At 38.6% G+C, this 26,662-nt stretch overlaps 1 protein-coding gene across 22 annotated transcripts in view; it reads right to left on the bottom strand.

Moving 5' to 3' along the window:
• The window catches only part of GPHN (gephyrin), a 303,525-nt gene that overhangs the window by 169,670 nt on the left and 107,193 nt on the right, over positions 1–26,662 (bottom strand). For 21 of the 22 annotated variants that reach the window (XR_012628894.1, XR_012628893.1, XR_012628892.1 and 18 more), the window contains exon 3: positions 3,427–3,484. Coding sequence is in view for 18 of the 22 variants with exons in the window: in XM_074868126.1 (XP_074724227.1) it covers positions 3,427–3,484 (58 nt within the window). In the remaining 4 variants the exon portion in view is untranslated. Of the gene's footprint in view, positions 1–3,426; positions 3,485–21,399; positions 21,418–26,662 lie in introns of those variants that run through there. The other variant, XM_074868125.1, reaches the window with a different exon arrangement.

Below are 26,662 nucleotides of genomic sequence, written 5' to 3' on the forward strand. Positions count from 1 at the left end.
TTGGAACTCCTCTCCTTTAGGCACAACACACTACTACAGTGGATGACGAGCAAAGCTGAAATCTGCCAATGCATTTTTGCAAGTCTGAAAAGCTCCTTGCTTACTAGATTAATAATTCTGATGAGAACATAAGTCTAGAGAAAGTTGAAACAGTGACACTTTCTCAGAAATATGCTGTAATTCCTATATTTACTGTCTTCATCAGTTCCTGCAGTTTTTAAAACCAGCAGGTACTGAAAATGAAGTGTCATTGCTTTAACTGATGTAGAGAAATAACAGGAATGCAGATGGCAGTACGTCCATTTAAGCATTTACTCCAGTTTTCCTCCTCTGAAAGCTTCTCTTAGTGAAGCACTGGTCCTGAAGATCCTGTGACAGAAGACATTTCTACCTTCTAGAAAAGTTTTCAGGGGAAAACCTGTGATGGAATCTTCATATTGTTACCTGTTGAGCACTCTCACTTTGGGAACCTAAGTACCTATGACAAAAATCTAGGGAAGGTAAGTTACATCACACTCCATTTCAGATGGTGAGGAACCATAGTGGTGACTGGTTCCACACAATTCTTCCTAACCTTGGTAAGGTGCATGAAGGTATTTAGTGTACCTGCTATTGCTTCTGCCATACATACTCCTAATTCACATGCCTATAAGCATGCCAGACACTACTTAATTTTGGTAAGCAGGATGCACTGCTTCAATTACACCCAACACTGACCATATACATTCATTCAAAGAAATAGCTACACATACATACAGGCAATATTCTAGACACATAAACCATATATAATCTCACAGTACATATATACACATAGTAAAATCACACTCACATACAAGGATAAATATATTCTAAACACTCCAGACTGGAAACATTATAAACACATGTTAAAATTTCCTGAGCATTGCAATATGGACAAATAAATTCTCATATATATATATATATTACACAGGTTATTTTTTAAATTACTCATACATTTAGAATCATGCACTTCATTAATCTTTTAAAGATACTTTTCAACCAGCAGGTATATTAAGGCTTACAGTTTTTGCTCTTCCATAAACTCAAGAGATACAGTCTCTGCTTACAATGGTGTTCTGCCTAAGATGTAATTACACGAATTAACAAAATCAATACATCTGTTTTCCTTATAAATTATTTTCAGCTGTAAAAGAGGTTAATCTACCACCTTTTCTGGAATATATGGAAACACTGTCAAAGAGACTTCTTAGTTATTTGTCATAGTAATTATTGCTCTCTGCCTGATAAAGTGCCCTCCTCTGCCATTTAAGTAAGCGGTTTACTTTGTAAGGACTATCAGAAAACATGAATATTCCAACTCCTGTGAATACAATTCAGCAACCCGTCAACTTAAATCATATATTAAAACCAGAGCTATTCTTCTTGCACATTTCATCAAATTAAACCCCTTAATATTTCATGGTTAAATAGGGGAGGGATAGTTGCAAGGCAAAATAACTCAGAATTATTGTGCATGGAAGAAGATTCTGTCCTCTCTAGAAGTAACAGTAATCTCATTTGCTTTCTCTTTTATTTCCTCCTCTCTTCTTTTTCTACTCAAATCTGCTTGAAGAACTTTTCAGAAGTTAAGACTCCCCCTACACTTACTGCAAGGATTCTCAGTCTCTGTTTGCCAGCTGCTATTCAAAATATATATATACACAAAAGAATACTTTTCCATATTTTATATAGATTTGTCCATTATACTCACTGCTAGTGTGTCTTAGCATCTTCCAGTAGTGCCTTATTTCATATGAATAACACCTACTGTATTAACAGCTTGAGAAGTTCAATCATTTAAGGTGTGAGAGGTGGGCTGACTTCACTCATAACCAAAAAAAACCCATTACCTGAACAAGACAAGACAGCTACCAGAAACAAGTAAAGGAGGTGATTTTTTCCAAACACTTTAAATAGCTCTGACTTAGAACAATACAATCCTCCCTCCACGCTTACATGAATAACCCATCCTTTGCTGTTTCCTAGGATCTCAAGCATTTAAACACCAGCCAAGTAAGAAAGAGCTGAAAAACTGGAACAGACCTCCTTAGCAGGTGGGGGGAAAAAACATTCCTGTGACTACTGATCTTGCCTAATACAGTAAGTTCCTAAAAATAAAATTGTTTCTTATTTCCCAGCATTCCATTTTTCTTTGTTCACTGAACTCAGTTTGCACAATGAAGCCAGAAATACCAGCTTCCTTTTCTCCATCTTCAACATTAGCAAAATGTCAGTGGGTTTGGATTTCTTATATTAAAGGTGAAAGATTATGGTTTAGGGTTTTTCTCATTTTTGTTTTTATAGTTTTGGTGCAGTTCTCTGAACATCATGAAAATATTACATAGCACTACTACGTTTTGAAAACCTTCTTTCTTTCTAATACCAAAGTCTAAACACTGGATCTATCCTAATAAATCATGCTCTTCTTGATAATTCAGGATAGATGAGTTCATGAATCTGAGAGAAGATAAATACATTTTGATCACAATGCAGTGATAACTTTGACTGATGCAGATACAGTCAGTCATTGTATTTGCTTACAACGAGTTTGATGCTAACTGAGGAGGAATAAATCCTCACAACTTTACACACTGTGAAGTCATGTCTATATCAGATGATTATGCAAGCACTTCCCTTTATGAGTTTTTTAATTACTTGACTCCCTTTGCACAGTTGAAAATGAGTATACAAAACAGCACAATTAAGAAATCACAGTGAGCAAGCAATATGTCAGACTGAGTGATTACCAATCAAATAAAGAACCAGCTACGCAGACCATGCTACCAGGTCTAGGCCAGATTCCTGCCCAGTACCTCTCTTTTACTCCACTGAAGAACAAAATTGACACAAATTGCTGAAGTACTTTCCATGAGTGGACTTGGCTAAAGTGAGTTTTGTTATAACACACATTGCATTGGAGGTAAAATTCAGTATTTATTGTTGACACTCTGCAAAATCAAAGAGCTTTTAATGATTTTGAGCACCAATGACTTCATACTATTCCCTTCTTAAGACAAATAATAGTGAAAAAAAGGGACGTGCTTTTGATCTCAAAAGCAAAAGGACACTATCTTTATATTTGGTTTTTGTTATGAAAACATAACTCAATGCTCACAGTATTCCTGCATCTGTCTTCAGGTAACAAAACAGAAATACATAGAATCACACAAGTTTTTGGCATCAAACAAACCCTACTGAAGTCAACTTAAGCTGAAGATAAACTGTACTTGTAAAAATAACAAAATTACTATTTTAGATGCCTAAATATGGATGCAATAATTTTACTTTAGGCACTTTCCCCCCCATACAATACACTGCAAAGCAAGAAATAACATGTTTTTTTTAATGTAACATTACTGTAGTTCTCCAAGCAAAGAAATTCAGTGTTGAAAGGCAGTAATACTGTACCTTAATTTCTTCTATTTCATCTGGCACTATCTTGTATGCAGATATAGTCCCACCCAACCTGAAATCAGAAGAAAAATATTCTCTGAAATCAGAAGAAAAATGTTCTCAAAATCAGTGACACAAAGAACAGCATGTTAATGGTGTCATGACTTCTTACAAAACACAAATATTCCTCCTACCAAGTTAGAGGTAAAACCCACCAAGCCCTAAAACAACATCAAAAAATCCCCCTTCCTTTCTTTATCCAAAGAAAAATCTTCATGTGATTAAATATTAGAAACAAGGTGTCCTTCATAGCCTGAAAGATAATAATTAGGTCAACCAAGCAGAATTACCATCACCAGGATCTTATTCTTTATATTAATGTCCATCAGTCATCATATTCTATGATTTCTTGTTTGTTGTCTAAGTCGTATAGACGAGTTTAAATATTTGAAGCCTGATGTTCTTTGTGCTCATATTTCACTAAGCTGCTATACAGTCTTAAATGCATCCTAATGCAATTCTAGAAATGGAAACTTTTTAGATAGACGTGCATGTACGGACCTCACAAACCTCAAAGACTCTATGGTTTACATGTTTGAAAAGTCTCTGGAATTCATGACTGGTAATAAGAAGTGGGTGATGTGTTGTCACTGATGTAGAAAAAAATAGGGGGTTTTGTTCCACATTGAACTTAGCGAACTTGTCTACATCCTGAAAAAGTTATGGTAAAGAATCATTCACATACTGAAGATGCATGAGTAGCATGTACTATAAATGGTGGTAAATATTACATTTTCTCTGGAGACAAGCAGACATGGCTTCTTTTATTTCATGAAGCAGTATCATTGATAGTGACAATTCAGACCTAAAAATGTAACTGCACTAGTGACCTCCCTGCTGGCTCTGCACAGCAACACTAGTCATTTTCTGGGTCCTACAGAAATGGAAATCACATAAGAAACTATTTATTGTAAAGCAGTAGATAGCTATCAAATGTGTATTTGTATTATGCTTCAATGGGCACACACTTTGCTGGATAAAAAACTGGCTGGATGGCCGGACCCAAAGAGTTGTGGTGAATGGAGTTAAATCCGGTTGGCGGCCGGTCACGAGTGGTGTCCCCCAGGGCTCGGTTTTGGGTTCGCTCCTGTTTAACATCTTTATTGATGATCTAGAAGAGGGGATTGATGCACCCTCAGTAAGTTTGCAGATGACACCAAGTTGGGTGGGAGTGTTGATCAGCTCAAGGGTAGGGAGGTTCTGCAGAGAGATCTGGACAAGCTGGAGCGATGGGCTAAGGCCAGCTATAGGAGTTTCAATAAGGCCAAATGCCGGGTGTTGCACTTGGGCCACAACAACCCCCAGCAGTGCTACAGGCTTGGGGAGGAGTGGCTGGAGAGCTGCCAGTCAGAGAGGGACCTGGGGGTGTTGATTGACAGCCGGCTGAACATGAGCCAGCAGTGTGCCCAGGTGGCCAAGAAGGCCAATGGTATCCTGGCTTGGATCAGAAATAGCGTGGCCAGCAGGGACAGGGAAGGGATCTTACCCCTGTACTCAGCACTGGTGAGGCCGCACCTCGATTACTGTGTTCAGTTTTGGGCCCCTCACTACAAAAAGGACATTGAATTACACGAGCGTGTCCAAAGAAGGGCAACGAAGCTGGTGAAGGGTCTGGAGCACATGTCGTACGAGGAGAGGCTGAGGGAACTGGGGGTGTTTAGTCTGGAGAAGAGAAGGCTGAGGGGAGACCTCATCGCCCTCTACAACTACCTGAAAGGAAGCTGCAGAGAGGTGGGGATGAGTCTCTTCAACAAAGTAACAAGCGACAGGACAAGAGGGAATGGCCTCAAGTTGTGCCAGGGAAGGTTTAGACTGGATATTAGGATGCATTTCTTTACAGAATGGGTTGTTGGGCGTTGGAATGGGCTGCCCAGGGAGGTGGTGGAGTCCCCATCTCTGGAGGTGTTTAAGAGTCAGGTTGACATAGCGCTGAGGGATATGGTGTAGTTGAGAACGGTCAGTGTTAGGTTAATGGTTGGACTGGATGATCTTCCAACCTAGATGATTCTGTGATTCTGTGATTATCTCCTTATTTTTCCTTCCAGTTGTCAGCATTTCTACACAGATGTATTTCCTTATAGTCAGTCTTGAAATTATTGCACATATTGTTTACTCAGGCTAAAAAGGGAAGAAAATAAACAGAAAATACTTTAAGATTTTCCCCATAAGTCCTGCCTTCCCATATCTCTACAAGTAAGTCACTCTCATAAATGAATGGCTTGAAGGCTTTAGACAGAAAATGAAGTCTGCATAGGAACAGTCAAATCTGAAGTCTATCACTGCTCCAAGTAATATCAGCTATGATTTCTGAGGTAGAGACAGGGTCCAGACATTACTGCATTCAAATTAGAGTGTAGCAATTGCTCTCTCTTATTTCCTCTGCAACTTCCATTGCTGCTAATCATCAATGGATTTGAAAGTTGGAGAGAACTGAAACTTTTTTTTGCCAGTGAAACTACAGACATGAACTTTTAATCTTAGACTCATAGACTGGTTTGGGTTGGAAGAGACCTTAAAGACCACCTAGTTCCAACCCCCCTGCCATGGGCAGGGACACCTTCCACTAGCCCAGGTTGCTCAAAGCCCCGTCCAACCTGGCCTTGAACCCTTCCAGGGAGGGTGCAGCCACAGCTTCTCTGGGCAACCTGTTACAGTGTCTCACCACCCTCACAGTAAAGAACTTCTTCCTAATATCTAATCTAAATCTACCCTCTTTCAGTTTAAAATTGTTACCCCTCGTCCTATCCCTACACTCCCTGATCAAGAGTCCTTCCCCATCTTTTCTGTAGCCCCCCCTTAAGTACACAAAGGGTTAACTCTATCCCAGTCAAAACCAGCACATTCTCCACCCCTTATTCCATACCATTTACCGTTTACCATTCTTCACTATACCTGACCTTTGTTCAAACAGCATTTCCAGGGATAGCTACAAGACATTGATTTTAACATCATGACGAAGGACTGCTTCATCACACCGTGACAAGGAATGGCTCAGATCAGTGCATGTTATCATTGCACATGACCAGTCCTATTGCTACTAGAATGAGCTCTGTAAGAAAACAATTTTTATTTGGTTCTTTCAGATCCATTCCTGTCAGCACTCTGCAGTACCCAAAAACTAACTTCATTGACTTTCTATCCTCTAGCAGAAGTGGGAGACAAAGCCTCTGCTACCAGCACTCACCAGCAGGGAATTCCACCTGGCAGATTTCTTTATTGGCCACCCTCAGCACAGCTGTTAAGCATTTTCTTGAAATACATCAGGGAAAAAAAATCAGAATAATTGACTCAGTAAACTAATCTGTCTTGCTTAAAGCATTAATTAGCATAATTTTCTGCAAATACTTCCGCAAAGTTTTGTGTCAAGAGTTTAACACACTCTGAATTTTCCCAGTTGCAATCCAAATGCTAGCACATTTTAAAATAAAATGTCAGGTACCACAATTCCACATTTTTGAAAGAGAAAGATACATTAAAAGTTATGTTACTGTTTAAATAAACAACCTCTCACCCATAGCTTCAGCTTACCATACACATCTTAATATTTTTTCAATCCTACACTGACATCTTTAGCTTGAAAATCCAGACTACATACGTAAATAATAACAAATTTGAAATGGAAGGAGAACCAGAGACACATAAATATACAATTCTATAAATGCCTCAGAGCTGAAATGACATTTTTAAGGAAATCTATACTTTCCTAATTTCAGAACATTAAATTTCACTTCATCTTATAACTCCTGGAAGAGAGATCCACCACAGCAGATTGCCAGTTAAATCTGGTACTACAGAGGACATAATAATAAAGACATTTGACTTCGTTTATAAAGTTTGGTTGTGAGTTTCAAAGAAGTTTAAAGGCATCACACACACTGGGAGGATCCAATTAATACAGCCTGAACTCTTCCACTGGTCATAAGTATGATATATGTGAGGAACAGAATTTTTGTTTTTAGTATATAATAATGTATCTATGAGAAAAAAGGATTTCAGCTGCCTATTTGGCAGTCTGTGAGTAGTGAACAAAAACATATACACAAAAATTTTAAACCAGTCTGCTTTTCTTCTGGCAAAATGTTTGATTAGCTTCAACGTCATGCACAAAATATTATGGTATACAATTCATGTGCCAAACAAACATTAAGAGGCAGAATCAGTTGTGAAACATGCTGCATACTCTTCACTCAAAAAATCATAAATCCCAGTTCATTCCAACCTCATGGTAAATAGTCTGAAAAGGAATTTGAAAGCGCTTAGTTTGGTGTTACTAAATTGCTATTACAAATCTCCCACAGTCAGGTAAGTCACCAGTGTAAGGGACTACACAGTCACGCACACACACACACAAGTTACTGGGAAAAACAAAAACATTGTGATAAATTGTGAGACAGAACAGCAAAATCAAGGCAAACTGAATATCAATGCATTAATTGGTAAGTCCAACTTAAGGAAAACTTTGTATTTGGAGTATTTCTCTGAATTACATTTAAGCGTCACTATCAATTGTGACCTGTCTGGAAGTTTGCTTGTTATTTTGCAAATCCTTGATTTGATCACTGACACCTGAAAGAACAGAGACCAGATGATTACACACAGGAGATTTCAGCTACAGGATGATACAGTCTGTGACAGAGGACTTGCACACGACACACATTTTTTCATTTTCTTGGGAGCAACATCTCTCTGCGGGTTGGTTTTGTTAGAATATTTTATACTAGCTTTTTTGATCACAGTGTTTCAAGAAGCAATTACACTGCAATCAGAAAAGCAAAGGCCAGCTAGCACGAGTACACATTAACTACTATGGGCTTTGTACACTAGAACATAATGCAGCAAAGAACACGTTAGAAGGGCCAGGATTCAGTTCACTGGGGACACAATTTTTGTGCAGATTCACTCTTCATCTTTCACAGATTTTAGTTTTATTATAGATTTCATTATATTTTTCTCCAGTTCAACAACACAACATCCAGCATCCTATAATATAAATGTAATTTTCTCTCAGAACAAATACGCAACCAACCAAGAGCAAAGCTAAATATTCAGCCAGCTTCTTCCAGTAAGCTGAAAAGACAAGTCACAAGCTTCATCTATAGAAACCTAGTGAGCAAAGTCTCTCTCTCCCAAACAGCAGTATTTTCACACTATAGCAAGCCACAATATTTAATAGTAAAATTATTTTAAATACTAGTTAGCTTTAATTTTTCATGTGTATATGTAACAGATAATCTCTGAAAGGTCCCACAATTTTATTTAAATTTTGATAGACATGAGTCTCATCAAATGTGTATCATACCCTGCATGTAATACGGACACCCCAGGTCTCTAATCCCTTTTCACAAGAGAAGTGAAATTATTCCTAGGTGCAGGAATTGGAGCTGACACAATAAAAATGAAGAACCGCGCCTTATCTTTGAAGAGAGAATCAGAAAAGACAGGGTAGAAATTCCATAAAAATAATTAGGAAATAATAAATCTTATATGTCTATTTGCACAGGAGTTTGCAAAAGAATAGAAACTTTGTGTCTTTTTTAGGGAAACTATTTTAGGAAAAAAGTGCACCTCAGGTTGACATATAATGCATACACTGGGTTCGCAGGAAGTTCACAAAAAGGATTCAGGAGAATGTGGAAAACAAGGTTTCTATAGCAACCTAAGAAATTAGCAAAATACAGGAAATAAACTGAAGTGAGGCCAATACAGTTGTATTGGAACAGATGGAAGCTTTACTATTTCACAATTTAAAGCAGAATATCACTAAACAGGGAAAACTTGAACGTAATCCAAGTTAAGGAAAGTTAAAAACCAGGAAGAACTGTGCTCAAATGGAAGCAAGAAACAATGAACCACCGCCCAAATGGGAAGAGAACTTGAAAAGACAAAACTTAAGAGAAATAAATTACAACTATTATAACAGTAAACTATCCATTATTTTAATAAATTATCCTTTTATGACCTGTTTGCTGTATGTTTCAATACTCTATTTAAAACAGAAACTGAATTTCTCATTTTTAAAACATTTATTCTGGATATAAGGTTAAAATTATCACAGTGTTATCTCCCATATAGTTGCAAGTCAGACTTCTGACTGGTTTTTCCCTGTGCCCCTGAATATATGTATGTGCCAATGGACTCACTGGATTATCATGGCATAGCTCATCACGTGCAAGACACTTGTGCACCTGGACTGAATCAATACTGGTCGGCTTTTATAATTTGAATTCTGACCAAAGACATGAAACACAGTCTTTATATACAGTTCCACATTCAGTGACTGCCATAGCTGAGCTATTGATTGATCCGTTAACTTAATAAATGAGTCATACTGTATGCAATGAAGTCAATTTTCTAAAAATAGCCTGTAGCCAGCTTGGCTGCTGTCATCTGCTGAAGTTCTCCAATGCCACTTTAATTAACATTAATCTTTCTTCAGATAGATCACTGTCTAAATGATATCAAGTTGTCACTAAACCTCCCAGTGAAACTCTGCTTCATCTTTAAATGAAAGCAAAACTCAACATCCTCTGCTCAACTTTTTTTTTTCCAGACCCATCTCATAAATATATTTGTTAGTCACCATCAGCATATTCTATCTTTTGACTGATTTATAAACCAAGCAGAATATTCAATTGAGAGAGACTGTGCTTGTGAGCAGATCAAATGACTGGGAGCCAGACTGGCTATTTCTAATTCTAAGGACATGTTCATTTTATCACAGGCCGCTGAATGAATACATGATATGATACTACTCCTGTCAGAGGAAACTGACCAAGACAGCATTTTTGGCCTACTCAACTAGGCTAGCTTAATGTTGACCCATGAGACATCACCAAATCTTCTTGCCTTGGATCCTCACATACAGCCCAAACTTCACCAAGTATTCCAGGGAAAGAGGTGCCAGAACTGCATTTCAATGCAACTTTGTTCTCCACTACCTGTAGGGCTGTACATTAAAAGCAGACACAAAGCTACTTTAATTGATACTAGTTTCTACTGACCTTTGAGAAACTGTTAAAGCACCCTGAAGGGAGGTAGTAAGAAGGCATGCTATTTTGGGCTCACTTCCTACACGACAGCACACTGGCAGCTAGAGCAAGCAGCAGCATGCCAACAAGGAATTTTGCAAAACAGCTTGCAAAGTGCTTTGTGAGGACAGTTTTACCTACTCTAAAGTGTAGAGTCACATGATGAAGATCCAGCCCATGTTTTTTGTTTTGCTTCTTCTTGGTTTTTAATGGATTCAATAATTAGATCCTTGAAAACTCACTCCCCCACCCCTAATCTTAGGCTAACTTCAACATGCTGTATTCAAAAACCTCACAGAAATTAAATGGTTGCAAAATGCCCTCTGTCAGTTCATATCTATCATGAACAACAGCTCTCAGATGATGACGTCAAAATTACAGGATTCTCCCTCTGCCTCACCATGTCCCAAAGATTTACTGCACACACAAAAAATGAGGGGGGATAAAATTAACCCAGTGTTTTAAATTTTTTATTCCCTACCTTACTATGTTTTAAGAGTAACAAAAGTATAAGAACACAGTTTTCATTGCTTTCTGCCTCTTTTTTTCTAAACAGAAAAAACAAACTACATAAAAACTTTATTTTTAAAGAGGAAAAAAAATGTTGGGTTTTTTTTTCACCCTTCAAAGCTTTTTGGTTTTTAACTTTACTACACTAAAAGCAAGAATAAATTAGAAGAGGCAAATTTTTCAGGCACCTTCAGTAGGAAATTACTGTCATCTCAACAACCTGTTATTGGGAAAGAAGGCAACAAGGATCTTTGTCCTCAACAGACAACAGAAACTAGGAATAAGGTCACATGTACATCATTTGGTAATCACATGACTATGAACCACTTTCCCCTTTTACGAGAATGATTTATTTAATTCTTCTGGGGGAAAATTGGAACTATTATGACATACAGTATATGAACTTAAAAGGCACCTCTATACAGTTATCAAAACCCACATCAGTTCAGGGCTTAGTGTAGTTTTGTAGGGGATATCTTTGATTTAACTCAGTGCACAGGGCACACCTATATATGACAGTTTGGGGTATTAACACTGCCAGCCAAAAGACATATCTATAGACTGCCTCCTCTTGAAAATGTTTATCAGTTTACTTACTATGTAATAAAGACACAGAATGGGAGCAGGGAAGGCAACATCCCCAAGAAATTTTGGGCTTGCGGGCACTGGCCCTCAAAAGAAACAAAATGGATGGAGATGACACTTAAAATACATGGATTTTCCTGTGGTGCAATGTTACTATTTTTTACTCTCAGCATGAAGAGAGGTGCCTTCTGAGCAAAAGTAGGAGAAATGCTGAACTTCCATGAGAAGCAAAAGCTATTTCAGTTTTGCTTTTCACTAAACAAATTCATTAATAATTGTTCAAAAGTCCTATCACTAATACTTGTATGCTTCACAGCAAGGGTATGAAGTATGCAGACATTTTAAGATATTTGAATAGAATGAAATGAAATATGAACAATATGGATATTTATAACTTCACAATTTTGTTTAGGACTTTGGCATTTAACTGTGTCAGACAATGTAGCACACAGAGCACTACACCAAATATTTCATGGTTTGTAACAGCCTGGTTCTACCAGATCGTAACAAAAGAGAGAGATGCTGCATCTGAAATGGGCTGAGAATAAAATACCAAAGACTAATTCTGCACTCAGAATTTTCATTACAGATTCAAAATTTTAGTTCTAATTAAAACTGACTTCTAAAGTCTTCCCAAATGCCAGCAGAATCTGAAAACAGTCTTGCCACGTGGACCAACAGCAAAAAGTCCACTTCTATGCAGGATGCACGCATCCTTATAGCACAGAGGAATGATAGTACTATGCTCCATCTGATTGGTAATCTGACTATGGAAATTATACATTAAATCAAGCAGACACAAATGTCAGCTAGATTTAAGTAAAACTGTGTTCAGTGACTTTGAAAGTTTCCACCGGGGCATCAGATGCTTGACCAGCCAGCTCATTAAACAACATGAGCAAGATTTGAAATTTCCTGAGAGGAAAAAATATGCAGAAGCAGATGAAAATCATTATCATGAAAACAGTTAAATTCTCACCATTTAGACAAAGAAATATATATATAATATCCATGTTGGGATTTAGTTGGTAGACTGAGGACTTTCAAACACTGTATGAAGAGAAATATTTATAGTAAGGGCCAAGACAATAATAATTGTTGACCTTACTTTGTCCTATAGGAAACACTGTGGTAGGGCAAAGTATGTATTTGCATTTTTTCCAGCAAGTACATACCTAGGAGAGATACAGAGCATTTGCATATATATTGCTAGCAATTGCCTGTCTCAAAATCCTCACCTACCTCAACTGAAAGCAAAATTTTTGGCTGCTTGCGAGTGACCTTTTGCCTATCTTGGAAGGCACTACAAATGAAAGGATTTAGGCAATATGATAAGGATTGCAATGATCTGCCTGGAAATGAAAGATTTCACTGGTAAATTATCATAACAGCTTGTGGAAACCTATACCAGTGGATAAAACTAATTTTCCTGACACTCTTATCATTTCAGTTGAGCTCTATTTGCTTCTACCCAAATGTAAAAGAGAAACCGTCTGAATCAAATGTTTAGAAAAAGAAGATTCCTCCTAGGAGAATAAGTTGACCCACAACTAGCAGAAACAGTAAAGCTTATTTTCTTATAAATTAACACGGGCTACCTCCCCCACAGACTTTTAGTATCAAAAAAACAAGGATTTAAAAAACATGGCCCTTCACCATGAACCCTTCAGTTTTTACCATATATATGCTTCTCACACCCCACTACAATACCATAATTTTCTCCCCAAGAGCTTTAGTGTATATTTTCTGTTACGTTTCTTGGATGCTCAGGCATGCGCACATGCTTGTGAAGCATCCTTAGACATAAAAAGTCCATGTGCATGCTTATGCCAAGGCTAATAAATGTTTATTTCTAAAAGAGAGAAGGTTTGGCTGAGATATGTAAAACCAGAAAATGTAATAATGGAAACACAGGGATTCCTGATGTTGGAGAATAAACTGGAATGAATTGCAGACCACAGGTTGAAAAGAGCAGTCACAGTAGTTTCTATGATCAGGCAAAAAGGCATCCAGAAAAATCTCTTCATTCCAGAAAATACCACTAAGGACTAGAAGGTGAGAGCATAATGACTCAAGCTCGGGAAGAATAAAATGTGGAGAATATGTGGAAATGGTCTGATCGTTCCAGATTTTAGATCAAATTTGTTCTTCACAATTTAAATCACAGAGCTTATGGAAGACTGTCAGAACTTTCAAATAACTTGTTTTTTTAAAAAAATCCTACAATCCTGAAATTACAAGAATGATAGAGGAGTCTCAGAGACAAGCAGCATCCAGAAGGGCTACCACATTAGTTCACACAATACTTCACCTTCCCAAAGCTGTAATGTCTCATTTCTCTCCACCATATTCCAGAGAGAGATAAAGTATGAATACAATCCAGTATACGATTAATGGCAGTCTTGTTATGTCTATATTTCTCCGGACAGTTAAATTCAGAGGCAGAATTTGTTGATTTTCTTTTTCCCTAATACATTAGTGCGTTTGCATATACATACATATATTGCCATGTGTGGCCTAAATGGGAGAACTAAATCGTGTTTTTTAGTGTATGCTATGTGTTGGAGAATGTGAAAGGAAAAAAAAAATTAAAAAAAAATCTGTTCAGCCACAGAATGGAGTCATATGAATAAAACAACACCATATTTGATCCATCCCTCTTCATACCTAGGAGGAACTTTCTGTAGACAAATAGCATTACTGACAATGCTGAAAGTGGGATTTTATTCTATGTCTCATAGTTATCTCCATTACAGATAATTTACAGTTATTTTTGAAGCCATCATCCGTACTTCACAGCTGCTTCTAAAATACTTCTGTAAGGTTCAAACTCGTTATTGAAAAACATTTCTTTGTATTTTGTATATTATTGGCTATAAGAGTTTTTCAGCACTCTTATTTTTGTTTTTTGTAGTTGTCATTCCCTTTTTTCTTTGCATCTGATCATTTAAATGTCAACAAAATGTTTCTAGATGAATTTAATAACTACTGTGGTATTGTCTCTGCTATTCATGTCACAACTCATTATGACCCAACTCCTTCAATATTCAGAAACATGGTAGGCAGGGAACTGTGGATCTTAGACAACTTAAGAGGTCTTTGATTAAATGTGGATTTGTGCATTTTGTTTCATCAGATCCTAAAAAACAACTACTATTTCTAATTTCTAAATAGCTTGCACAAACATAATCCATTGGCAAAATGTAACTATTAACTTCTCCTTACAGCTTTAAGTCACCTTTTAAGTCATTATCAGCTATGTTCTCCTGCCATCTGTATTGTATGACGTTCTCTTAAAAGTAAAAATAATAGTTAGATAGAACAATCCCCTCTGGTTCCATTTTGCCAAAGCCCTTCTCTTCTTATTATTACTGCTTCCCCTGCAAGTATGATATTTAGAAAGAAGAGTAACCCACCTCACATCAACTGAAGATTTTTACTCTTTTAAGATATGACTGCACAAGGTTACTGAGCACATATCCACAATACTTACTATCATATTCCTTTGGGTGACAGTGACCATAACATCTCCAATAACTTCAACATGCCTCCAGCTATCTCCAAGCTGAAGAACATAGATGAGGAAGAGATTTGATCTCTTCCTCAGTTTCTGCTCCAGCACAGGTGAGTAGGAGTGAAAATAGGTAAGGTGAACTCTGCAGTTTACATTTCTGTAAAATAAGTAACTTTAGAAAGTGCTGTCGTGTATATTCCACGTTAGTGAGCCCTTGCCAATTTGCCTAGATAAAAATAGCAAATGTGACAGGAGGGTATCTCTTCCAAAGCACACATTTAGTCTAGAAGTCTCTGCCACATAACAGTGTTTTCAGAAATAACTCCACACAGGTTTTAAAAAAAAATGTTAAAAGCAGTAGAGACCTCCTGTTTTCCAGCATGCTCATGTTGGTCTCCTGTTTCTGGCTAACAATCAATTTCATGTATCTGGAGAATAGTCTTGAAAAACCCTCAATCTGCAATCCTATTGGCAAATACCACAGATAGCTTAGATGTGTTTCTAGGCATCTGAAACAGCCAATGTGTTAACTGTGATCATAGATTCACATTGGAAAAGATTAAGCACTATAGATTTTGCTTATGTTGTACTCCTAGAATGACTTTATATTAATTATAAGGCTAAATACCTGACTATCAATAGACAAATGACTAACATGACCGACACTAACATTGCTAATACTTTGCACAGTACTTCCTGGGCCATGATGCAGAAAGGAAATCAAAGATGGTTAGGACAACTCTACCTGCAAAGACGTATGAAAGACTGTACAGAATATGCATGACCCTCACAGACACTGATAGCCAAAAAAATATATGAGGTTTGTGTACAAAGATACCTGGGCTTCATGAATAAACCACTGTAAGAAACTGCCATTTACGGTTTTTACTCCAAACAAGCAATTCTTATCATGTAACCTTCCCTTTCCTTCCAGAACAAGCACCAAACACCCTCACCCTTTACAGAGTAACAGTAATAACTACAAAAAGCTAGTTACAAGAGCCCAGAAATAATCCAAATCTGTATTGAAATGAGTTTCAGTAGTACCTACATTCAGGAACTGAGCTAAACTGCAGCATTCCACTGAGAGAACATTTAAAGAACTGATAGAGAAACCACTGTAGATAATGTCAGTAGAATACATTTTAGGACCTTAGCCTCTGGTAAAACTGGAAAATCATATTATGCTGACAATGCAAGAATTTAATTGTTTTACAAGGTTGTTCTATCTTGGATTTGCATGTGTGATCAAAGAGTAGTTACAGGTAGGTGTGTAGCATGAGGTCAAGCAATGAATGAATGAAAGGCCTAGTCTGAGAAAAAGGCTCAGTACACACCCATCAAATCAAACAAAATTAAACAGGACCATCTCTCCCACTTAAAAACTAAAACGTGAATCTAGAATGCAGGTGGACCAAAGACCATGTACAAATGAAGAGAAAACTCCAGATTTTGTAACTTATAGGATATCCCCACCCTCCCAGCAGAATACCATGGGTAGATTTTACTAGGTTATTTCAACACAAACTGTATTGTCAGATCTATTTTAATCTAAAACATGTCAGGACAAACACTGGTGCTATCCCCCATAACAGCAGTCAATGCTTTAGCTCTTATTTCCTCCAGCCATCTCACCTGACTTTAAATGCTCATTGATGCATAATGCTACCCTAGATAAGTGTAGACTTCTCATGCTCTGAAGCTTAGATTACAGATGTTTTAGTACAAAGAATAGAATAACCTCTTTCATCTTAAGGAAAAGTAAATATTCAGTAGAATTATCCTCTCACAATTTGTTTCACCTTTGTAAGACTGTCTTATAATTTGGCCAAAACCCACTTGCACTGAATTCAAAACCATCTGTAATAAATAAATAAAATGTGGCAGAAGCCTTTTACAGATGAAAGGTAGTCTAAGTCGAGTACCTGCTACCTAAAAATGTTCATTCCAAGATTATCTTTCTGTCACATCTATTGTTTAAATCACAGTTCAGCTGATCTTTACTCCACAGTGGCCAATTCTTTACAGTGGAGTGCAGTGGCTCCAATTCTGCCACATATGCCATTAAGACATAAACTCTATGTGTGGATTTTTAAATTTCAACTTGAGTTTACATTGATAGCAAATACATTAAATTTTGATTTGTAAAATAAACTGTGCATGAAAATAAAAAGATGAAGAAACCAAATAATACATAGATACTGTTGATAATATAACATTATGATCTCTCAGTCATTAATTATTCTGTGAAAAATAAGGCAGAGGTATATGGTTGGTTGGAAAGTACTTATTTTTGTTTTCAAAATGTGTTGGTTTTAAAACTTTTGCCCACACATGCATACACATAATGTAAGTTAAGGACTAACTGGTGATTTTAGTGACTAATTTAACAGAATGGCCAAAGACTGGATAGGTCACAAACCCCAAAGTAGGCCAAAGATACTGTACACATCAAAGCTGAAGCAACAGACAGGCTCTTCAATTATTCACGGCTCATACCCGGCCCATAGGGAACCACCAAGAGGTCCATTAACAGGCAAACATCATGCAACTGAGAAGCATTCTTTGCTGGAGAAGAGAGATGAAGGGAGGGCAAAGCATCAGGTGTTTCTCACCTCTATGGCTGCAATTACCCTGCTTCAAAATAATTTCTGACTGTGAACTTTTGAGATTCTCCCCCTAGTGCTTACTGCACTCAGGGAGTACCCACAAAATTTCCATCCCAGAAAAAATTATCTGCAACTTGCCGCCTTCAGCTTTTACAGCTGGATACTTCATACAGTACTGGAGCTTTATGGGCCCTCCTACTCCTGCCCCAGCTTAATTTCATCCTCAGATCCGCACTGATACATACGTGAGCACAAACACAGAATAAAGGTTTTCCAGCCCACTCAATTTTTTTCCCTTATCTTTCCACCTTCTAAAACTAGCTAAGTAGCTATAATATAGAAATACTTCCAGGAGCTTCCATATTAGTGGAGAGTTCTGTTTTTCAGAGCAATACAGTCTAAGACACGGTTTTGCACTAAATTACTTTAGAGCAAGTATTAAGCACTATCAGTCTTCTCATTAAAATAAATCAAAACAATAATCCTAACTCTGAACAATTGCTAGTGACAGATACTTGAATGATGCACTAAAATGCAAGCTTGCTACTTGTTTTTTAAAATTATTACCTCTTCTGGTAGAATTCTCAGAGCTTTTATTAACAACTGAACTATTAAATGTAGGAGATGAAGAAAGAAAAAAAAAACCCTTGGGTCGATCTATCTGTTATTTTCAGAGGGCTATACCAGCATCCCACATAAGATCACAGCCAACTCTGTACCACACTTAGAGTGGCACTGAGCCACAACTAATAAACCGTGCTGAGAGGGAAAGCTTGTTGGCTTGTACCCAGCACTGTGCTACAGACATCTACATTACAACCGGCCAGCTCAGAGTACAGAGTAGTTGCTCGTCCTTATTTGTCAAAAAGCTATTAACAAGGCAATATGTAATTTATATGAACTATATAATTTAAACATAAAATGTGTAATATATGCTGCATGTTATAACAGTGTAATTAGAAACAGTGTGCTAACTGTTCCATGAGAATGATTTAAATGAATAGTTGTTAGTAGCAAATATGAGTCATTCATACCAGTTTGAGATCTTTCATATAAAACTTGGTTATGAGCTACTGGATCATTTTCCAGTGAAGCTTTTTCACCAAAACATGTAATTCAATTAAAATGAAAATAGTTGTGCATCATAAAATTTTATCAAAGCTCCTCAGTGAAAGGTTTTATGAACACTTTGACATGAAATCAAATATTATGGTTTTTGGTTTGCCAGTTTAATTTCAGGTTCAACATTTCACTCATTTTTAGTGGCCAAGCAAAATATTTATTGCCTAGTTCATCTGCTTTCCTCTTCCCCATGGACCTAGGGCTTGCTTGTGTTTGCTCAGTGATTTTAGCCCCACTTGATCACACTGGTATATTAAACTTAACACTTAAGTTATCCATTCAGTAGTTCTCCCTTAATCACAAGCAGCATTGAACACACACACACAAACCACTATTACACTTTTGTATTAACAGCAGTTGTAAAACAAAATTTTCCTTTTACAAACTAATCAACAGTACCAGTCAAAGAAAGTTTTATTTTCTACTACTTGAAAACATGAACTATAGCTGTGAAACTGAGTGTTTGGAAAGGCTCTTCATTATTAGATTCTGGTCAGTGTGACTCACTTTTAGCAATCTCCCCAAGACCAGTCTCTCCCCCTGTCCAGCACAAAACCCTTCAACCTTCACTTTTCTTTTCTCAGGACTGAGGAACATGCAGTATGATCCCTTCCTCCACTGATTGTGAGACTTTCCTCCTGTAGCTTGCTGCTGCAGGAGGTGGCTTAGTTTCTCCTACTGGATTGCTAGAGCACCCTCAAAAGAAGGAAAAGAGGCAGACCTGCTGCTGAACTGAACACAGTAACACCACCAGGCTAATGATCAATAACTTCAGTATTTTCTTCCATGTGTTCTAACATGAAGCAGGAACAGAAGCAGCTGTACAATCTGAACACTGCATATATATATGAATGTATTATTTGACCATTCACTCCTGTTCCAGAATAATAGAACGTCAGAAGATTTTCTGATAAAGTCTTTCCTCAAGAGCAACTTTTTCTGAGATAGAAAGGACATGTACCAGCAGGGAGTCACACTTCGCTGAAGGAAGGGACATCACTTCTGGAAGCAGTCAAATGAATACAATCCTTGTCATAAAGCTGTCAGTGGTCTGATCTCTCCCATTACTCAATATTCCCATGTCTTAAGAAACACATACCGATTTGTGACACTGAACTGTAGAAGCTACAGATGCCTACTTCTCTGTAGATACACTTACAGTCACTGTTCCTGTCCAAATACCTTAAGTTTCAAAACTTGTCCTTAATGAGTGCTGGAATAGTTTTTGATTAATGATTATTGATGTTTAAGCGACCTCTTCTTGCTTATCCAGTGATGATTCCAACATAGGGCTTCTGTAAACTGGCTGAATTGTATTACAGAAGATAGAGTGACACAAAAACTTGCTATTAGGGTAACTAATAATCTGGGAAACTAAGCTCTGTTAAAATATTCCGCTAGTGTCCTGTCTTGTTACAGAACAACAGAAAGAGTACAAAGAAACCACTCCTTTGTATGCCAAATTAGCACCAAAAATCCATGTTCTTGAGAAGGCTGTGTATATATACACCACTACCTCAATTGAAAAGGAACACTGAGGGAGAGACACACAGAAAGGATGTGAAGAATAAATATCCCTCTGATAAATTAAGGAATTCTTGATTAATAAGGGCAGGTAGTTCTCATTAGCCTGTCTTTCCACAGAAAATGAAGTTGTGGACAGAAACAGTTCTAACTCATCTGAAGTTAGAGAATATGAAGAGCTCGTTAAAAATGGAAGCACAAATTGGTTCTTTATTGGGAAATGAAAGTGTTTGCAATCTTCAGCTAAGATGCTGCTGAAACAAATTTTAAGAGAAGTCATTGCTGCATTAGAGAAATAAAAAGAAAAAAGCATTTTTAAGTACTTATAGCTTGCTAGCTTTGCTGCGGATTACTTCTATCCCTTAACAATATGTCAGTGTATTAAGCTATGCAGAAATATCCGAGCTGGTGAGGTAATGAAAAGTTTGGACACTGGTAACAGAGAAGCCATGGGAAGGCTGAAATCAAAAGCTATGACAAAACCTTTCTGAGAAGATGGATATTTATTCAGTCTACACTAAGCTTCGGGCTGCTGTAACCACATGACTACTATCAGTATTTTAAAACAGCTTGTGTATATCTATACATGCTGCAGTTATTGCACTGTTGACATAACTTTTGTTCCCTCATTTATGCAACGTAAATAATAGTACCAAGTCAGAGATAATAGTAACAGGAAAAAAGGATTTTGATCTAAATACAGTTTTATCTTGTATTAGAGCTCTTGAGCATGGTAAGCATTCACAAGCTCCACAAACAACCTAGTCAAACCCTTTTCTTCAGCACAAACAATAAATTGGCTAAAAAGATTACACAGCTTGAGAGTGCAAGGGCTATGGCACGGGCTGGAGTCTAAAGCATGTGCCAGAGAAGGCAGGACAAGAGGAACTCCTAAAGGAAGACGAAGGAAAAAACCCACTCCTAAATGTAGAATTCACTGCTATTACTGGGATTTCTGAGCAAAACCTTGAGCTGATAATGTCTTTTTCTACTATGGGTAGAAGAACTTGGGGGTATTTTTGTCTCACGTAAGTACCTTCAAGATGTTCTGCTCAAGCTTGCAGGCAGAAGCAGGCACACTTCTCACTGCATCTGAGACACTAGTGAAAAGGGGAGAAGTTTTCTCAGTTTTGATTTCTTAAAAACACACTTCACAAAATTCTTTCACAGTATGAAACTGAATTATCTGTATAAATGCAAAATACTAGAATTTAAAATATAAAATTGTTCTGAAATCTCCATATCTTTACGAGTTTATCTGTTACTAATGCCTATATAACCATTAGCAAATAATGAAGTACACATCTATTTAAACACAAACATAACCTTTAATTCTTACTTAGCTTTTGGTCACAAATTCATTCCTTGAGAATGTATTTTTAAAGTTGTTAGATTCTGAAGAACAACACAGAGCATATCGTTAAATTTCTTTGCATTTTTCCAGCAAATTCCTGAAGGGATTCAATGCTGTAAGATTCTGTGAGAATGCATTTTAAAGCCAACTGTACCCAAAGAATACTGTCTGAATATAGCACAATTATAGTACTGTCTGAGTATAGTACAATTTCTTATAAACTTACAAGACTTTATTGTAACTATATTTATAGTATCAGTTTTGAAAGTAAAGATTCTGAGAACCATTTTAGATGGGGTTTGGGTAGAGGTATTTATTGTAGGTTAGTGGAAAGAAAAGCTTGCAGTTTGTTTATACACATAATGCCAAGATGATCCGCCTGTGGACAGTGAGGACTGGATGGTTGCTACTCGACATGAGTATTTTCTGGGTTTTGTTGCTAATTCTGTGAAAACTGTTTGATCTTAAGAGTTTTAATGTTTTAATGGCCTACTAGGGGAGGATGGGGTCCACCTGTCAGATAAGGGGAAAAGCATCTTTGGTCACAGGCTTGCCAAGCTGGTGAAGAGGGCTTTAAACTAAAGTTGACAGGGATGAGTAACCTCAATCCATCCCACTCCTATCAGTTTGATGCCAGTGCCAACAATAGATGCCCAGAGCCTGGAGAGGGGTCACAGGTCAGCAGGAGAGCACCCAAAGAGCAGCACAAAGGAATTCCAGGCAGTACATCAGCTCCATACGGGGCCCAATTTAAATGCCTCTATGTGGCATGGGGAATAGACAAGAGAAGCTAGAGACATGCATATGCCTGCAGGGCTATGATCTTACTGGCATCACAGAGATGTGGTGGGATGGCTCCTATGCCTGGTGTTGGAATGGAAGGATACAGGGTCTTTAGGAAGGACAGGCAGGGGAGACAGGGGGCGGGGGGTGTGTCACCCTCTATGTCAGCGACCAGCTGGAGTGCATGGAGCTCTGCCTGGCAATGGATGAGGAGCTGACTGAGAGTTTATGGGTCAGGATTAAAGGGAAGGCAGGGACAGGAGATGTTATAGTGCGGATCTGCTACAGGCCACACAACCAGGAAGACCTCTACAGACAGGTAACAGCAGCCTCATTTTCACAAGCCCTGGTCCTCATGGGGGACTTCAACCACCCTGATATCTGTTAGAAGGACAACACAGAAGCACACAAGCAATCCATGAGGTTCCTGGAATGCACTGATGGTAACTTCCTTCTGGAAGTGATAGAGGAGCCAACAAGGAGAGGTGCTGTGCTGGACCTTGATCTCACCAAGGAGGGGCTGGTGGGGAGTGTGAAGCTCAAGGGGAGCGCTGGCTGCAGTGACCATGAAATGATGGAGTTCAAGATCCTTAGGGCAGCGAGGAGGGTGCACAGCAAGCTGGCTACCCTGGAATTCAGGAGAGCAGAGTTTGGCCTCTTCAGGGATCTGCTTGGCAGAGTAGCATGGGATAAAGCCCTGGAGGGAAGAGGGGCCCAAGAAAGCTGGTTGGTGTTCAAGGATCACCTCCTCCAAGCTCAGGAGCGATGCATCCCAACAAAGATGAAGACAGTTAAGAAAGCCAGGAGGCCTGGATGGATGAACAAGATGTTCCTGGACAAACTCAAAACACTAAAAGGAAGCCTACAGAGGGTGGAAGCAAGGACAGGTAGCCTGGGAGGAATACAGAGAAACTGTCTGAGCAGACAGGGATCAGGTTAGGAAGGCCAAAGCCCTGACAGAATTATATCTGTCCAGGGACATCAAGTGCAATAAAAACAGTTTCTATAGGTACGTCGGTGACAAAAGGAAGACTAGGGAGAATGTGGGCCTTCTCCAGAAGGAAACAAGAGAGACCTGGTTACCTAGGATATGGAGAAGGCTGAGGTACTCGATGACTTTTTTGCCTCTGTCTTCACCAGCAAGTGCTCCAGTCACACTACCCAAGATGCAGAAGGCAAAGGTGGGGACTGGGAGAATGAAGAACCGCCCACTGCAGGAGAAGATCAGGTTCGAGAACATCTAAGGAACCTGAAAATGCACAAGTCCGTGGGACCTGATGAGATGCATCCACAGGTCACGAGGGAACTGGTGGATGAAGTGGTTAAGTCACTATTACCCATTATATTTGAGAAGTCATGGCCGTCTGACAAAGTTCCTGCTGACTGGAAAAGGGGAAACATACCCCCCATTTTTAAAAAGGGGAATAAAGAAGAGCCAGGGAACTACAGGCCAGTCAGTCTCACCTCTATGCTCAGTAAGATCATGGAGCGGATCCTCCTGGAAACTGTTCTAGGGCACATGGAAACTAAGAAGGTGATTTCTGACAGTCAACATGGCTTCACTAAGGGTAAATCATGCCTGACGAATTTCGTGGCCTTCTATGACAGGGTTACAACATTGATGGATAAGGGAAGAGCAACTGACGTCATCTACCTGGACTTGTGCAAAGCTTTTGACAGTCCCGCATGACATCCTTGTCTCTAAGTTGGAGAGACATGGATCTGACAGATGGATCACTCAGGGGATAAGGAATTGGCTGGATGGTTGCATTCAAAGAGTTGTAGTCAACAGCTCGATGTCCAAGTGGAGAGCAGTGATGAGTGGTGTGCCTCAAGGGTCAGTGTTGGGACCAGCGCTGTTTAACATCTTTGTTGGCAACACAGACGGTGGGATCGAGTGCACCATCAGTAGGTTTGCTGATGACACCAAGCTGTGTGGTGCGGTCAACAAGCTGGAGGGAAGGGATGTGCCATCCAGAGGGACCTGGACAGGCTGGAGAGGTGGGCCCGTGCAAACCTCATGAAGTTCAACAAGGCCATGTGTAAGGTCCTGCAAATGGGTTGGGGCAATCCCAAGCACAGATACAGGCTGGGCAATGGGTGGATTGAGAGCAGCCCGGTGGAGATGGACTTGGGGGTATTAACAGATGGAAAACTGACTATGAGGCAGCAGTGTGTGCTCACAGGCCAGAAAGCCAACCGTGTCCTGGGCTGCATCAAGAGAAGGGCCAGCAGGTTGAGGGAGGGGATTCTCCCCCTCTACTCTGCTCTCATGAGACCCCCCCTGCAGTGCTGTGTCCAGCTCTGGGGCCCCCAACGTAAGGAGGACATTGACCTGCTTGATCAGGTCCAGAGGAGGCCACGAAGATGATCAGGGGGCTGGAGCACCTCCCTTACAAGGACAGGCTGAGAGAGTTGGGGTGGTTCAGCCTGGAGAAGAGAAGGCTCTGGGGAGACCTTATAGTGGTCTTCCAGTACTTAAGAAGGGCCTACAGGAAAGATGGGGAGGGACTCTTGATCAGGGGGTGAATTGATAGGATGAGGGGTAATCGCTCTAAACTGAAAGAGGGTAGATTCAGATTAGATGTAAAGGAAGACATTCTTCAATGTGAGGGTGGTGAGGCACTGGAACGAGTTGCCCAAAGAAGCTGTGGCTGCCCCCTCCCTGGCAGTGTTCAAGGTCAGGTTGGACAGGGCTTTGAGCAACCTGGTCTAGTGGAAGGTGTTCCTGCCCATGGCAGGGGGGTTGGAACTACATGATCTTGAAGTTCCTTCCAACCCAAACCATTCTGTGATTCTGATTAAGACTATTGAAAACTCAAATACATTCTTGAATTTTTCTTAGTTTGTATTCCACAACAGAAACCTGAAATATGATAGGATGACACTCCTGAAGCTTCTAATTTTCCCCTGAAATTCATGCAGGTTTAGATGAAAATGAGGTTCTAATCTGTATGAAACTGTTATGATAGGTTGAATTAAAATTTATTCAGATCTTGTTCTCTAATTTTCAGAGCATTGCAAATGCGGTTGACTAGGCACAATACAGTTTCCTGAACGAAATGCAGACAATACGGGTACAGCTAGAGCTCCAGGCACAAAACAGACAACAGCTGCTCATGGTACCACATGCTACTTCTCAGTCCTGAATCATGCAGTCATCCCAGAACTACAGTGGTAAAAATCTCTCAATCACATTGCCCTGTATTCTCTTTATCTGTATATGAAAAGACAAACAAAATTACATAGTAATGTATTTCCTGGATTATTAGCAGTCTCTATAGCGAACGGCTTTCCAGACTCTGTGGTTTTTATGTTAGCAGAAAAAGGGAAAGGATCCACTAAAAGTATCTTTGCTACATTTGTATCTTTTAGTGCACCTTTTGGAAAAATGGAACATAGACTAAAAACCACCACCTAATAAGTAATAATCTATTTAAAAAAAAATAAATCACAGGAACAAATGAAATATGCTTTGTTAAAATAGAGAAGAGACATTCCAGTTTTGCATTCCCACATATAATAATCTTCATCATCTACTTTGTAGCTGAACACTTGCTATTGAACATTTCCACATACTGAGCTATAGAGCACATCGTGCAAAACGCTTGTGACTGAGAGAACATACTGAATGAAGAAGGGTTGAGGGACAAAAAGATCTCTTAATATGTATTTTTTAAATAGGTAATTCAACCATGTCAGTCAAACAACACTCCAGAGCATCCTGTATTTTCTAAAATAATCACCTATCTGAAAATGACACCAATAACAAATTTCACAGAAGCACTGTATTTCCAACCAAAAATATCACTCAATAGACAAGATACATTCCCATATCTGAAACAAATAACCAATAGAAAATAGAATTTTATTAGAATAAAAATTTCTATTAGATGAAATTGGAGGTAAGAAGAGAGATACTGTAGCTAAAGAAAAAGCAGAAAGCTTAAACCAGAATTAGTAAGGGTGTAAAGGGAAGCATTTAGTGTTGTAGTATAACTGTGTTTCTCTGAAATAACTGTCTGCAGAAAATCACTTGAGGTAATTTTTGAACCCTTGCTATGTCAGTTTTGAACTTCAAGACTGTCATCACCTATGGAAAATATACTTTTATGCTTTGGTTATGCTCTTGTGATGTTTATATGTTAGCATGGATAAAGGG

This window comes from Strix uralensis, chromosome 4 (assembly GCF_047716275.1).
Source record: "Strix uralensis isolate ZFMK-TIS-50842 chromosome 4, bStrUra1, whole genome shotgun sequence".
Taxonomy (NCBI): domain Eukaryota; kingdom Metazoa; phylum Chordata; class Aves; order Strigiformes; family Strigidae; genus Strix; species Strix uralensis.